At 55.7% G+C, this 15,315-nt stretch overlaps 1 protein-coding gene across 2 annotated transcripts in view; it reads left to right on the forward strand.

The window, feature by feature from the left end:
- The window catches only part of aoc1 (amine oxidase copper containing 1), a 48,671-nt gene that overhangs the window by 30,178 nt on the left and 3,178 nt on the right, over positions 1-15,315 (forward strand). Inside the window, exons 3-4 of one of the 2 annotated variants that reach the window (XM_052023859.1) lie at positions 7,693-7,981; positions 13,029-13,161. In XM_052023859.1, coding sequence (XP_051879819.1) covers positions 7,693-7,981; positions 13,029-13,161 — 422 coding nt within the window. The remainder of the gene's footprint in view (positions 1-7,692; positions 7,982-13,028; positions 13,162-15,315) is intronic. The other variant, XM_052023860.1, reaches the window with a different exon arrangement.

Consider the following 15,315-nt stretch of genomic DNA (forward strand, 5'->3'; position numbering starts at 1 on the left):
AGCAGCCTGGCGGCCGGGGCAATGCCGACGGACATGCCCAAACGCCTTGCACGCGTGACACCGCGGACGGCCGGTGGCCCAGAACACACTGTAGTTCTGCCCCTCATACAGGACCTGGAACTGCCCCTCAGCATCCCCACCCCGCGCCAGCTGCATAAACAGCGAGCTCTTGAAGGAGTACACGTTCTCGAAGCCAGGCACAGCCGGCTTGAGCAACATCGGGGTGATGCTCGACCGCACCTCGCCCAGAGACCGCAGGTGAGGGAGGAGGGCCTCGTCAGGGATATGGGGAAAAACATCGGAAAGGACGACCCGCTGCACGGGGCCCCCACCGGCTCTACCGGCATGAAGACCTCCCCCAACATCAGCCCCCTGCCCAAGGACACCTCCTTCTCAGATCGCAATACAAATACCAGTCCACCAAACATTCTAGTGACCTCGACGACACCAGCCCTGCCCCCCACCGTCGCAGACGTGGCCCGTAAGCCATCGCACAGTCCGACCGATGGAGGCACAGAGCAGCGGACTGCATTTTTCAAAGTCAACAATCTGAAGGGTGACGTCTTCTCAGTAGCCACGCCTCCAGGAGCAGCGACGGCTGCGTAGGAACGAGGCTGCGTCACTCCCGAAGCACAGGCAGCCATGTTTAGTCCCTACGCAGTTAGAAATTCAAAAACTTACTGACTGCCCGATAACCAGCAACACATTAATTAGTCCACAAAGAGCAGTCCAGAGAAAGTAAAGGTGGGAGACGTCTCCTGATATGCAGTCTGTGAGCTGAAAACTCCAGCGCCGTCCCTCCCGCACGCAGTGAAACGACCACCGGCAGCCGAGTCCGCCGTTCCTTCTGCTGCACGAAAGTCCAGGAGTCGCTGAGAAACTCTTCACCCAGGCACCCTGGGCCGAGTTCTCCAGTGGGAGGAAGCTAATCGATAGCACAAACCAGATGAAATCAGTCCCAGCTCCCTCAAAGTTCAAAACGAACCCTGGCAACTCGCCAGCCACTGCCGCTCCCACAGCGCTTGGAAATCAGCTCCCAACACGAGGGAAACACAGACCTCTCTCGAAGAGAAGCTGTCCCGGCCACCGCTCCAGATGATAACACACACTCCTCCACCTTGCAAAGTTCTCCGACACCGCTCTTAGATTTTTACCATTAAATCAGCCGTCCAATGGAGAGCACACTCAGTCACATCCGAGAGGGAGCCGACAGATTCCTCGCCCAGGAGTTGATGCAACAGTTCCCAGATACCGCCCCTCCCTCCGTACAGCCCCTCCCTCGGCACTGCCCTCTTTTTTTAATATAAACATTTATTCACTAAAAGCACAACCAGCGTCAATACACGACATCTAATACAGAAAAGAAGAAACTAAGCAATGACGTACTACAGTAGAGAATGCAAACTAATACTAACGAAACACACACGCAACGCTACACCCGTTAACGCAACACTTCAAATAAGAATCGCGTTTGTACCGTCCATGACACACGCGATCCCCTGAGGGGCTCACCGAGCGTGTAACTCAGCTAGGGTGCCCGCAGAAAACGTGTGCTCTCTCTCTAAACACACCCACACGCGCACGTAAGCATGGAAGACGGGCAGGCAGGCAGACTGGCCAGTATCCTCGGCCGCCGCATCCCGTGGATAGCCAGCTTGACCAGGCCCAGCAGATGACCCACCAGGAGATCCTCCGCGCGCCCCTCCCCGCGCCGCACAAGGTGCCCGTAGACCAACAGCGCCGGGCTGAAGTGCAGCCAGAACTTGAGCAGCAGCCCCTTCAGATACGCAAAGAGGGGCTGCAACCTCTCGCACTCCGCGTACGCGTGGTACACCGTCTCCTCCCGGCCGCAGAAGTGACAGGCGGCCAGGGTGTCGGTGAACCGGCTCAAGAATCGGTTGCACAGCATGGCCCGGTGCAACACCCTCCACCCCAGGTCCCCGATGTACAGCGGGAGGACTCCCACGTAGAGAGACCTCCACCGGGGACCCCCCTCGCCGCCCACCGGCAAGGCGGACCGCCACGGCGTGTCCGGCCGGCAGACCAGGGCGATGAAGTGAAAGGTGTGCAGGAGCAGCCCGTACAAGAACCGCCTCGGCGCCTCGCGGAACAGCACCGTCGGCGTTTCCGCCAGGTGGCTCAGGTTGTGCCGAGCTGCCTCCCGCGAGAGACGCCGGGCCCTGGGCCCGACCAGCAACTCCGGCGGGGCGGGGGCTGGCACGGCCGGGACCCCCCTGGCATCCCCCTCGGTGCCCGCTGTGACCGGAGGGGGAGCAGCTGCGTGCTTACCGCACGACACCACGCCCCACACCCACATCAGATCCCGGTAGAACCCGGGCAGCCCGGCACGGCGGCGCGGCCGATGCCCGCCGCTGAGAGATGCGCTCCCTCCCGGAGGCAGCGTCCCCGGCAGAGGGAAAAGGTGGCCAGCGCGTGCCACCGCGGGGGGCGCTCCGTGTACAGGTATCTCTGCAGCGCCCAAAGGCGGAGGGCCGCCAGCTGGGTGCGCACGCACACCAGCGCCTGACCCCCCTCCGCCGACGGCAGACTCAGGACCGCTGCGGAGACCCAGTGCCTCCGGCCGCCCCAGAAGAAGTCCGTCAACCTCCTCTGGGTGGCGACGACGAAGACGTTGGGCGGCACCAGCGTGCCCAGCCGGTACCACAGCATGGAGGCCACCAGCTGGTTGATGACCAGCACCCTGCCCCGGTACGAGATCGCCCGGAGCAGCCCCGACCAGCGCCCCGGCCAGGCGGAGACTTTCGCCTCCAACTCCTGCCAGTTCACTGGCCAGGACCCCTCGGCCGGGGACAGGTAGACCCCCAGGTAGAGGAGGTGCGAGGTGCTCCACTCGAAGGGCTGCAGCTCCTCCGGCAGGGAGTCCGCCCGCCACGGACCCACCAGCAGACCCGAACACTTTGCCCAGTTGATCCTGGCGGAGGACGCAGCCGAGTAGACCCGCTGGCACTCGCGCATCCTCCGCAGGTCCACCGGGTTGGTGACCGCCAGGAGGACGTCGGCGGCGTAAGCCGAGAGGACGACCTCCGTCGCCGGCTCGCGCAGCACCAGACCCGTCAGACGCTTCCAAAGGAGGCACAGGAACAGCTCGATGCAGACCGAGTACAACTGCCCCGACATGGGGCACCCCTGATGCACCCCCCTCCCGAAGCGAAAGGGCACTTTCGAGTTGCAGGTCCCTCAGCGCTTCCTTTTACTCCCCGGTACCTGCGCCAAAGGGGCAAGTCCTCAGCAGATGGTCCCAGCCAAGGCTCCAAGTCGAGCAGCTCCTTCTTGAGCTGCTCTATCTCAGACACCCGCCCCTTGGTCGCCCCCCCCGCGTGTACTCCTGGCAGAAGAGACTGACGTTGGCCTTGCCCACATCCCACCAGACCCTTAGGGAGGAGAAGCCCTTCAGCTCCTCCCTCCAAGCCTCCCAAAACAGGCGGAACGAATCCTGGAATCGCCGGTCATCCAGCAGCCGGTTCTTAAAATGCCAGTACGCGGACCCCGCCCTCGCGAGCCGCGGACTGAGCACCACCCACACCAGGCGGTGGTCCGAGCACGCCACCAGCGCATGGAGGCCGCCGACACGCAGGAGACGTGCGCCTTTGACACATATATCCGATCGATCCGGGAACCTCCACCTCCCCCGGACCTCCGCGAGAAAGCACGGGAGTTTGGATGAAGGTTCCACCAGACGTCGACTAGGTCAAAGGATCCCACCAGGCCCCGCAACAGCTGCATGGATGCGCGGCTACATTGGGGCCCGGAGCGATCCCTCTCCCCGAGGGTACAATTGAAGTTCTCCCCGAGGATGACACACTCGCCTCAATCGAAAGAGTCCACCGGGGCAGACACCTCCTGAAACAGGCGGGCTTGCATCGGGCCGACCTCGGGGGTGTACACGTTGACAAAGTGCAATGGCACGCTGTCCAAGCGCAAGGCCAGTTGAAGCAGACGGCCTGGCACCAGTTCCTGAACCTGCAATATCTCCAGCTGGAAGGTCAGGGCCAACAAAATCGCCACCCCGCTCGAAGTGGAGCTGAGGTGACTCACGTAGACCTCCCCACCATTGATATTCAGGCTGGCGACAGTAACCTTCATGATTGCTACAGTGCGTTACCCTCCTCAGCGCTACAGGTGGAGGGAGCAGGGCTCCACACCAAGCACCCCCGCACCCTGCACTCAGCTTCTAGAAGCAGCCTCAGATCTCTGAACCGGTGTTTCTCCTGCCGGTCAAGACCCGAGTCCTTCCCCTGCTTCAATATGGCTCGGATGGACCGTACGACACTGGGCAGAATCCCCCACCGGGAGGCGGCCAGTTCGGCCTTGTTCTGCTTCCTCCAGGTGTTCTCTAGGAACTCCCGGATCTCCTCCACAGTGATGGGTCGCGACACAGTGCCGGGGGCGAGGTAGTCCCTCAGCTCATCATCGGACTCACCTTCGCCCTCATCACCGGTCCCCAAACTCTTGTCTATTTCCGAGCAGTTGCCACCACCAGGTGACGTGCCCACCCGAACACTGGGAGCGATCCCCTTGAATGGTCCCGCCCCAGGGACGACCCTACCCCCAGGGTCAGCAGCAGGAGGAGATCCCGCTGCCTCCGGGTCCAGGAGCCCACCCGGCCCCTGGTCTTGAGGCAGGGCAGGACGGGACCCCCGTACATCGGCACCGCTCTCCCTCGCACATCCCAACCCCAGGGCGGGCGGCTCACAGGCTTTCGCAGAGCTCGAACGGAGGATGCGAGTCGACGGAGCCACAGCAACTGCCCCACCCTGGTCTCCCCCCTCGTCAGCAGCACTGGGAGGGTCCCCACCCTCCCCGCTCACAGGGGCACCCACACACATCGCCACCAAACGGGCTGGCGATTTGGGAGCACCCCAACCTCCCTCAGACATGGTGGCCAACTGCACCTTTGTGGGACTCTTGTCCTCAGTGGCGGCCACGGTTTGCGATGCCACCTCCCCGACCACCACCCCTCCCTCGGACACCCTGGGATCCGCGGGGCCCTCAGTGGGGCTGGCCCCCTCCCCGGAGGGCACGCAACCCAGGCGTGCAGCCTCAGCCAAGGGTGGGTCCCCCTCCCCCGACTACCCCCACGCCTCGAGTTCACCCACCAACTCGGGGGCCACGACCCCGACAGAGGATGAGTCCGCCCCCTCCACGCCACTCTCCAGCTCCGGGGGGGGTCGTCCGCCGACCACACGGCCTTCACCGGGGGTGGGGGGGGAGTCCCTCCGCTCAGGCGACTCTGGTGTCGGCGCCGCTTCAGGCCACAAGGGTGCGAAGGCACGGTGACCTCCATCTCGGAGGGAACCTCGGCATCCAGCACCACAGTCCTCCCCTGGCGCCCGCGGACCCTCAGCGACCACGTGGTCCCGCGGGTCCAGGCCGGGGGAAGCCGCCAGCTCCCACGCCTCCAGGGGTGAGGCCTGGAGGTGCTTCTCCTTCCTTCGGGCCTTCCTGCCGACTACCGGAGTCCACCCCTCCCCACCACGCTCATCCCCACCCCCCACCAACACCAGAGGGGCAGTGGGGACAGGAACAGCGGGGACGGGGGCAGGGGCCTCTGTAGGAGCGGCAGTGGTACCCCCCCGCCGCCAGGGCGGAACCAGCAGCCTGGCAGCAGGGCAGTGTCGCCAGACATGCCCAAACGCCTTGCACACGTGGCACCGTGGGCGGCCGGTGTTCCAGAAGATTCAGTACCACTGTCCCTCGAGCTCTACCTGGAAAAGTCCCTCAGCGTCTCCTCCCCGCTCCAGCTGCATAAACAGCGAGCGCTTGAAGGACACGTTCTCAAAGCTAGGCACGGCCGGCTTGAGCAACATCAGGGTGATGCTCGACTGCACCTCACCCAGAGACCATAAGTGAGGGAGGAGGACCTCGTCAGGGATATGGGGAAATACCTCAGAAAGGATGACCCGCTGTGTGGGGGCCCCCACCGGCTCCACCGGCATAAAGACCTCCCCCGACGTCACCCCCTTACCCAAGGCTAAGGCCACATCCCTCTTAGAACGCAAGACAAATACCAGCCCACCAAGCATTCTGTTGACCGCGACAACGCCTGCTCTGCCTCCCACTGTCTCAGACATGGCCGGTAGGCCACCGCTCAGTCCAACCGACGGAGGCACATTGCAGCGCACCGCATTTTCCAAGGTCAGTAGTCTGAAGGGTGACGTCTTCTCAGTAGCCATTCCTCCAGGACCAGCGACGGCTGCGTAGGAATGAGGCTTTGACACGCCCAAGGTACAGGCAGCCACATTGAGTCCCTACACAGGATATCAAAGCACTGCCTTTTCGATGAGTAACAGCACTTTACACGGTTCCTCAAAGAGCGGTCCAGAGAAAAGAAAGGTAGGAGACGTGTCTTGAGTGTAGTCTGTGAGCTTAACCTCCAACGCCATCCCTCTCGCACGCAGTGAAGCGCCCACCGCTAGTTCAGGCCGACGCACCTCTAGTCACACAAAGGTCCAAGGAGTCCCGAGAAACTCTTCACCCAGCACCCTGGGCCGAGGTTTCAGCCACTGGCACTCCCACAGTGCTTGGAACTCAGCTCCCAGTCCTGGGGAAAGAAACAGCCCTCTCTCGAAGAGAAAGCTGCCCCAGTCCTGCTCCAGATGACAACCACACACTCCTACAGCTTCCAAAAGTACTCTGAACTCACTCTTTTAGATTTTCACCAAAATATCTGCAGTATATCAGCAGTCCAGTGGAGAGCACACTCAGAGCAGCCACTTTTTTTTAATATAAACATTTATTCGCTAAAAGCACTACAAAAAGACAACCAGTGTCAATACACATCTAATACAGAAAAGAAGAAACTAAGCAACGATGTACTACAGTAGAGAATGCAAACTAATACTAACGAAACACACACGCAACGCTACTCCTGTTAACGCAACACTTCAAATAATACTTGCGTTTGTACCGTCCACAACACACGCGATCCCCTGAGGGGCCCACCGAACGCAGAACTCAGCTAGGGTGCCTGCAGAAACCGCGTGCTCCCTCTATAAGCGCTCGTAAGCGCGGAAGACGGGCAGGCAGGCAGACCTGTCGGTACCCTCGGCCGGCCACCCGCCGCCGCGTCCCGTGGATGGCCAGCTTGGCCAGGCCCAGCAGGAGACCCACCAGGAGATCCACCGCGTGCCCTTCCCCGCGCCGCACCGGGTGCCCGTAGACCAACAGCGCCGGGCTGAAGTGCAACCAGAACTTAAGCAGCAGCCCCCGCAGATACTCGAAGAGGGGCTGCAACCTCTCGCACTCCGCGTACACGTGGTACACCGTCTCCTCCCGGCCGCAGAAGTGACAGGCGGCCGGGGTGTCGGTGAACCGGCTCAAAAATCGGTTGCACGGCACGGCCCGGTGCAACACCCTCCACCCCAGGTCCCCGACGTACAGCGGGAGGACTCCCGCATCAGAGCAGCCACTTCCACAGTGTGACCCTCCCTCAGTGCCACCCGTCCCAGAGCATACTACATTGGGACCTGTATTGCCCTGTTTAAGGGGTTGACCTGTCAGTGGGAGCCCCTCAGTCGTGATGACCTGGATTCCCACATCTCCCCTCTGCCCCCACCTCGCACTGGGTGCCAGCCCTCCCCCCCAGATTCCCAGTTCTTGCCCACACATGGTTACCCTGCAGGGGTGTTGGAACAGGAACCGGCTCTCACTGCTGAATACGACTGTCCACAGGAACCAGCAACAGCTTTGAAACACTGGAGATGAAGCTGGAGAAAATCAGCAACCCCTGGAGCCCCGGAGATCACATCGTGCAGCCTCGGCTGGACCGGGTACAAAGGGAGCGTGAGAGATCGGCGGCCTTCGCCTTCCGCAAGCGTCTGCCCAGGTACCTGATCTTCTACAACCCCAACCAACAGAACCAGTGGCAACACCAGCGAGCCTATCGCATCCAGATCAACTCCCACGCCGACCGCGTTCTGCCCCGTGATTGGAAGGAGGAGAAGGCAATTACCTGGGGAAGGTAGGGTTGTCGTCCAATCAGGAGTAAATTCCAAGTGTGGCATCAGGGTGCCTGGTAAACCTGAGATCAATGGGGAGACGCTCCAGCAGTTGGACTCAGAGCTGTGGCTGTGGAGTCAGCCAGTCACAGGCAAAGGACTTCAGCCCACCATCCACACTGACCAAGAACTAGAGGGTAGAGGTCTATGATGAGAGGGGGAAGATTTACAGGGACCCACAGGGCAACTTCTTCACCCAGAGGGTAGTCAGCATATGGAACGAGCTGCCAGGGGAAGTGGTTGAGGCAGGTACAATAACAACATTTAAAATACATTCAGACAGGTACATGGAGGTTTAGCAGGATATGGGCCAAATGTGGGCAAATGGGACTGGCTTAGATGGACACCTTGGTCGGCATGGACCAGTTGGGGCAAAGAGCCTGTGCTGTATTGCACAGAACATAGAACAGTACAGCACAGGAACAGGTCCTTCAGCCCATGATGTTGAGCCAAACTAATTTAGCTAATGACACCTAATCCCTTCTGCCTGCACACGGTGCATATCCCCCCGTTCCCTGCACATCATGTGCCCAAGAGCTTCTTAAACGCCCCTATCATACCTGCCTCCACCCCCACTCCTGGCAGCACATTCCAGGCACCCACCACTCTCTGTGTAAAAAAAACTTGCCCCACACATCTCCTTTGAACTTACCCCCTCTCACCTTGAATGCTTCCCCTCTAGTGTTAGACATTTCGACCCTGGGAAAAGATACAGGCTGTCTATCTATGTGTCTCATAATATTATACACTTCTACAAGGTCTTCCCTCAGCCTCCGCCGCTCCAGAGAAAACAACCCAAGTTTGTCCTACCTCTCCTTATAGCACACGCGCTCTAATCCAGGCAGCATCCTGGTGAACCTCTTCTGCACCCTCTCCAAAGCCTCCACATCCTTCCTACAATGGGGCAATCAAAATTAAATGCAATACTCTAGATGTGGCCTAAACCAGAATTTTATAAAGATGCAACATATCTTGAACTATCATTCCTGACTCTTGAACTCAATGTCGGAGGGGGTAGGGGAGGTCCTTAATGAAAACTTTGCTTCAGTATTCACCAGTGAGAGAGACCTTGATGTTTGTGAGGATGGTGTACAACAGGCTGATACACTAGGGCATGTCGACGTGAGGAAAGGGGATGTGCTGGAACTTCTGAAAAACATTAGGATAGGGGCCGGACGGGATATATCCAAGGTTATTACGGGAAGCGAGGGAAGAGATTGCTGCACATTTGGCGATGATCTTTGTGTCCTCACTGGCCACAGGAGTAGTGCCAGATGATTGGAGGGTGGCAAATGTTGTTCCTTTGGTACTGGTATATTATTATTGTCACTTGTACCGAGGTACAGTGAAAAACTTGTCTTGCAAACTGATCTTACAGGTCAATTCATTACACAGTGCAGTTACATTGGGTTAGTACAGAGTGCATTGATATAGTACAGGTAAAAAGAAGTACAGAGTAAAGTGTCACAGCTACAGAGAAAGTGCAGTGTAATAAGGTGCAAGGTCACAACAAGGTAGATCATGAGGTCAGAGTCCATCTCATTGTATAAGGGAACCATTCAATAGTCTTATCACAGTGGGGTAGAAGCTGTCTTTAAGTCTGGTGGTACGTGCCCTCAGGCTCTTGTATCTTCTACCCGATGGAAGAGGAGAGAAGAGAGAATGTCCCGGGTGGGTGGGGTCTTTGATTATGCTGGCTGCTACACCAAGACAACGAGAGGTAAAGACAGTCCAAGGAGGGGAGGCTGGTGTCCGTGATGCGCTGGGCTGTGTTCACAACTCTCTGCAGTTTCTTGCGGTCCTGGGCAGAGCAGTTGCCGTGCTAGGCCATGATGCATCCAGATAGGATGATTTCTATGGTGCATCGATAAAAGTTGTGAGAGTCAAAGGGGACAAACTGAATTTCTTTAGCCTCCTGAGGAAGTAGAGGCGCTGGTGAGCTTTCTTGGCAATGGCATTTATGTGATTTGACCAGGACAGGCTGTTGGTGATGTTCATTCCCAGGAACTTGAAGCTCTCAACCCTCTCGACCTCAGCACCGTTGACATAGACAGGAGCATGTACACCGCCCCCTTTCCTGAAGTCAATGACCAGTTCTTTTGTTTTGTTGACATTGAGGGAAAGGTTGTTGTCATGACACCATTCCACTAAGTTCTCTATCTTCATTGCTGTTTGAGATACGGCCTACAACGGTGGTATCATCTGGAAACTTGTAGATTGAGTTCGAGCAGATTCTGGCCACACAGTCATGAGTGTATAGGGAGTAGAGTAGAGGGCTGAGGACGCAGCCCTGTGGGGCACCAGTGTTGAGGATAATCATGCCGGAGGTGTTGCTGCCTCTCCTCACTGATAGCGGTCTGTTGGTTTGAAAGTCAAGTTGAAGAAAGGGAGCAGGGGTAACCCTGGGAATTACAGACCAGTGAGTCTTAGTTCAGTGGTGGGCAAATTACTGGAAAAGATTCTTGGAGACAGGATTTATGAGCATTTGGAGAAGCATAGGCTGATTAGGGACAGTCAGCATGACTTTGTGAGGGGCGGGTCGTGCCTCATGAGCCTGATTGAATTCTTTGAGGATGTGACAAAGCACATTGATGAAGGTCGAGCAATGCATGTGGTGTACATGGATTTTAGTAAGGCGTTTGACAAGGTTCCTCATGGAAGGGTCATTCAGAAAGTCAGGAGGTATGGGGTCCAGGGAAACCTGGCTGAGTAGATTCAGAATCGGCTCGCCCATAGAAGACAGAGGGTGGTGGTGGTAAATGGAGCGTATTCTGCCTGGAGGTCAGTGACCAGTGGGTTCCACAGGGATCTGTTCTGGGACTCCTGCTCTTTGTGATTTTTATAAGTGACTTGGATGAGGATGTGGAAGGGTGGGTTAGTAAGTTTGCTGATGATACAAAGGTTGGTGGTGTTGTGGATAGTGTAGAAGGTCGCTGTAGGTTACAACAGGACATTGATAGGATGCAGAGCTGGGCTGAGAAGTGGCAGATGGACTTCAACTGGAAAAATGTGAAGTGATTCACTTTAGAGGATCGAATTTGAAGGCAGAATCCAAGGTTAATGGCAGGTCTCTGAGCAGTGTGGAGGAACAGAGGGATCTTGGAGTCCACATCCATAGATCCCACAAGGTTGCCGCGCAGGTTGATAGGATTGTTAAGGCGGTATATGGTGTGTTGGCCTTCATTAGTTGGGGTATTGAGTTCAAGAGCCATGGGGTGATGTTGCAGCTCTATGGAACTCTGGTTGGACCACACTTGGAGTATTGTGTTCAGTTCTGGTAGCCTCATTATAGGAAGGATGTGGAAGCTTCAGAAAGGGTGCAGAGGAGATTTACCAGGATGCTGCCTGGATTGGAGAGCATGTCTTATGAGGATAGGTTGAGCGAGCTAGGACTTTTCTCTTTGGAGAGAAGGAGGATGAGAGGTGACTTGATAGAGGTGTACAAGGTGATAAGAGGCATAGATCAAGTGGACAGTCAGAGACTTTTTCCCAGGACGAAAATGGCCAACACAGTGGACCATAATTTTAAGGTGATTGGAGGAAGGTATTGGGGGATGTCAGAGGCAAATTTTTCTTTTTTAAACACAGAGTGGTGGGTGTGTGGAACACACTGCCGGCAGAGGTTGTGGGGGCAGATACATTAGGGACGTTAAGGAGACTCTTCGATAACCACATGAATGATAGAAAAATGGAGGGCTGTGTGGGAGGGAAGGGTTAGATAGATCTTAGAACAGGATAAAATGCTGACACAATATCGTGGGCCAAAGGGCCTGTACTGTGCTGTAGTGTTCTATGTTCAACTAATAAAGGCAAGCATGCCGTACATCTTCCTTACCACCCTATCAACTTGTGCAACCATTTTCAGGGAACGATGAACTGGGTCCCCAAGATCCCTCTGTACATCAATACTGTTAGGGTATATTGTCCCTTTACATTTGATCTCCCAAAGTGCAACACCCCACACCTGCCCGGATTAAACTCCATCTGCCATTTCTCTGGCAACTTCTGCACTGAGCTATATCCCACTGTATCCTTTGGCAACCTTGTATACTGTCCACAACACCACCAATCTTTGTGTCATCTGCAAATTACTAAACCACCCATCCATGTTTTACTCTGACTCAAGCCCTCCAATCCCAGACACATGTCCTTGTGAATCCTTCCTGCACCCTTCTGTGTTGTCACCAGCATCCTGGACAGCTGTAACGTAACATCCCAACTCGTGCTCAATGCCCCAATCTCCTCCTTCACCATCCCATCTACCTGTGATGCCACTTTCAGAGAACCATGTACTTGTACCCCTAGGTCTCTCTGTTCTACAGCAGAGACCTGTCAGTCCAGATGAAGGGACTCGACCTGAAGTGTTGACTGTCCATTTCCCTCCACAGTTGCCGCCTGACCTGCTGAGTTTCTTTGCCCTAGATTCCAGCATCTGCAGTCTCTTGTGTCTCCATTCAGAGCCCTGCCATTCACTGTGTATGTCCTGCCCTGGTTTAACTGAACAAATCGCATCAGTCTGTACTTGTCCAGGTTAAATTCCATCTGCCGTTCCTTCCCCAGTTGATCTCGATCCTGCTGTACCTCAGACAACCTTCTTCAGTGTCCACCACACCAGCATTCGCAAACTTACTGATCGTGGTGCCTGCATTCTCATCCACATCGTTAATGTATGTGGCAAGCAACAGTGGACCCGGCGCCAATCCCTGTAGCACACCACTGGTCACAGGCCTCCGATCTCACAGGGGGAGTGGGGAGTGGACCCCGGTAATGGGGGAGGGGAGCACACCCCTCCACTGCCACCCTCTGATTCCTGCCACCAAGCCAGTTTTGTATCTAAATGCTGCTCACGCTGGATCCCATGGACCAGCCTGCCCTGACCTCACATCCCTCTCTCTGTCACATTCGTCCTCCCTCTCCCTCCCCATCTCACTCCCCTCCCTCGCCCTCCTTCCTACGGGTAGGTCTTCGCCGCCCTCTCTCACTGTTCCAGTGACGACCCCCCTGTTCCAGGTATCAGTTGGCTGTCACTCGGTACCGGGACAGTGAGAGCTGCAGCAGCAGTCTCTATGTACAGAACGACCCCTGGGATCCCAACGTCAACTTCGAGAGATTCATTCGTAACAATGAGAACATCACCAACCAGGTACTGAGTGCCGGCATCGGCTGAGGGACCGGGGGCAGCAGGGGGGGGGGGCGCAGTCGGGGGGTGGGGGCGTGTGGGGGTGGGACCCTGGTAAGGGGGGAGGGAGGGGTGTGCAGGGGGTGCACAGGGGGGCGCCAGGAGGTGCAGGGAGATGGGGGGGGGCCAGGGGGAGGGCAGGGGGACCCTGGTAACAGGGAAGTGAGATGGATGGACTCCAATAACTGGAGGTGACAAGACCGATGGTGGGAAACAAGGAATTGGAGCAAATCGTGAGGGACACGGCACAGGGGAGGAGAGGGGAGGGTACGGGACCCTGGGTAACGGGGGAGGGGGAGGGGAAGGGGAAATGGACCCACGTAACAGGGTGAGGAGAGGGGACCCCAGTAACATGGGGAGGGGGACCCTAGTAATAGGGGGAGGGGGAGGGGAGGGGGACGGGACCCCAGTGACAGGGCAGGGGAACTATAGTTATTTATTATAACTACATAACACATCTTCCCCCTTTAAAGAAAAACAAACACAATACTTTGTCCTTATAAACATGCCAAGAAACTTTGTCCACTTAGCAGCTTTCAATCAGTCTCTGAGGTGGTTTTATGGTCCTTTATTGGTCTGGTACAGGGTGTGGTGTAAGTGGTTCTGCTTGCTGCTTTGGTCTGTAGGTAAGGCATATTTCACATGAAGCAGTAGTCCAGCTGATGTCTTGGTTCATTCTTGGCCAGTAAATCACTTCACGTGCTCTATGTTTACATTTTTCCTCCCCAAGATGCCCTTCAAGTATCTTCTGGAGCATCTCCTTGCGTAGTGACACTGGAATCACAAACCTGTTCCCTTTGAAAACCATATCTTTCACTACTGACAGTTCAGCTCTGCATGCCCAATAATCCCGAAACACATTGGACAGTCATCCTTTGCTTCTGGCCATCCTTTCCGTATTGTATCCTTGAGTACTGTCATTGTTTCATCTGCCTCTGCTGCTTTCCTAATCTGCTCTGTTGTATCTGGAGATACTGGAAGAGAGGCGACTGTCATGTCAACATTGGCCTGTATATCTGCATTAACTTGTTGGTCAGTTTTTTCTGTCTTGTCGACTGCTCGAGACAGACCATCAGCAGCAAACATATATTTTCCCGGTGTGTAGATCATCTTCACATCATATTTCTTCAGACTATCAACGTGCACTGTATCCTCATGGGACAGTCATTCAGTGGTTTGGACATAATTGAGACCAATGGTTTATGGTCTGTCTCCACTTCAATAGCTTCCCATAGATGTACTGATGGAACCTTTCAAATGCATATGTAGTGGCGAGAAGCTCTTTCTCTATCTGTGCATAGTTGGCTTCTGCACTTGTTAAAGCCCTTGATGCACAGGCCACAGGTTGCCACGTGCCATCATGTTGCTGCAGTAGTACTGATCCAAGGCAGTGCCAGGATGCATCAGCTGATATCCTGATACACCTTTCCGGATCATAAAACTTCAGCACAGGCTCTTCAGTTAGGACCCTTTTCAATGTCTGGAAACACTCTTCTTGCTCATGAGAACAAATCCATTCATTTTGCTGCTCATGCAGTGACCCAAGTGGAGCTGACACTGTTGACAGTCGAGGGATGAACTTAGCCAGGTAAGTCACCATCCCTAAGAAACGTCTCACCTCCTCTATTTCAAGGCCTCTCCATGCTTTCAATAGCTGACGTCTTTCTTGGGTCAGGCTTCACTCCCTCTTCAGATATGACATCTCCTATGAAGGTCAGTGTCTTCACACCAAACTCACATTTCTCTTTATTTAATTTCAAATTGACATTCCTTGTCACGTCAAGCACTTGTCTCAGTCGAGTATCGTGTTCCTCCTTGGTGGACCCCCAGTCGATGATGTCATCCATCATGGTCTCGACACCAGGTATGCCCTCGAAAATCATGTGGATGGTTTTATGGTAGACTTCTGGTGCGGACAGGATCCCATATGGCAGCTGAAGATAGCGATATCTTCCATGTGGTGTGTTAAAAGTACACAGTCTCGAACTTGCCTCATCAAGCTTCATCTGCCAAAATCCAGATGATGCGTCGCGCTTACTAAACCATTTGGCACCTGAAAACCGGGACATGATCTCCTCCCAGGTTGGCACTTTAAAATGCTCTCTTGATGGCTTTATT

The sequence above is a fragment of the Pristis pectinata genome, chromosome 9 (assembly GCF_009764475.1).
Source record: "Pristis pectinata isolate sPriPec2 chromosome 9, sPriPec2.1.pri, whole genome shotgun sequence".
In the NCBI taxonomy this organism is placed as follows: Eukaryota; Metazoa; Chordata; class Chondrichthyes; order Rhinopristiformes; family Pristidae; genus Pristis; species Pristis pectinata.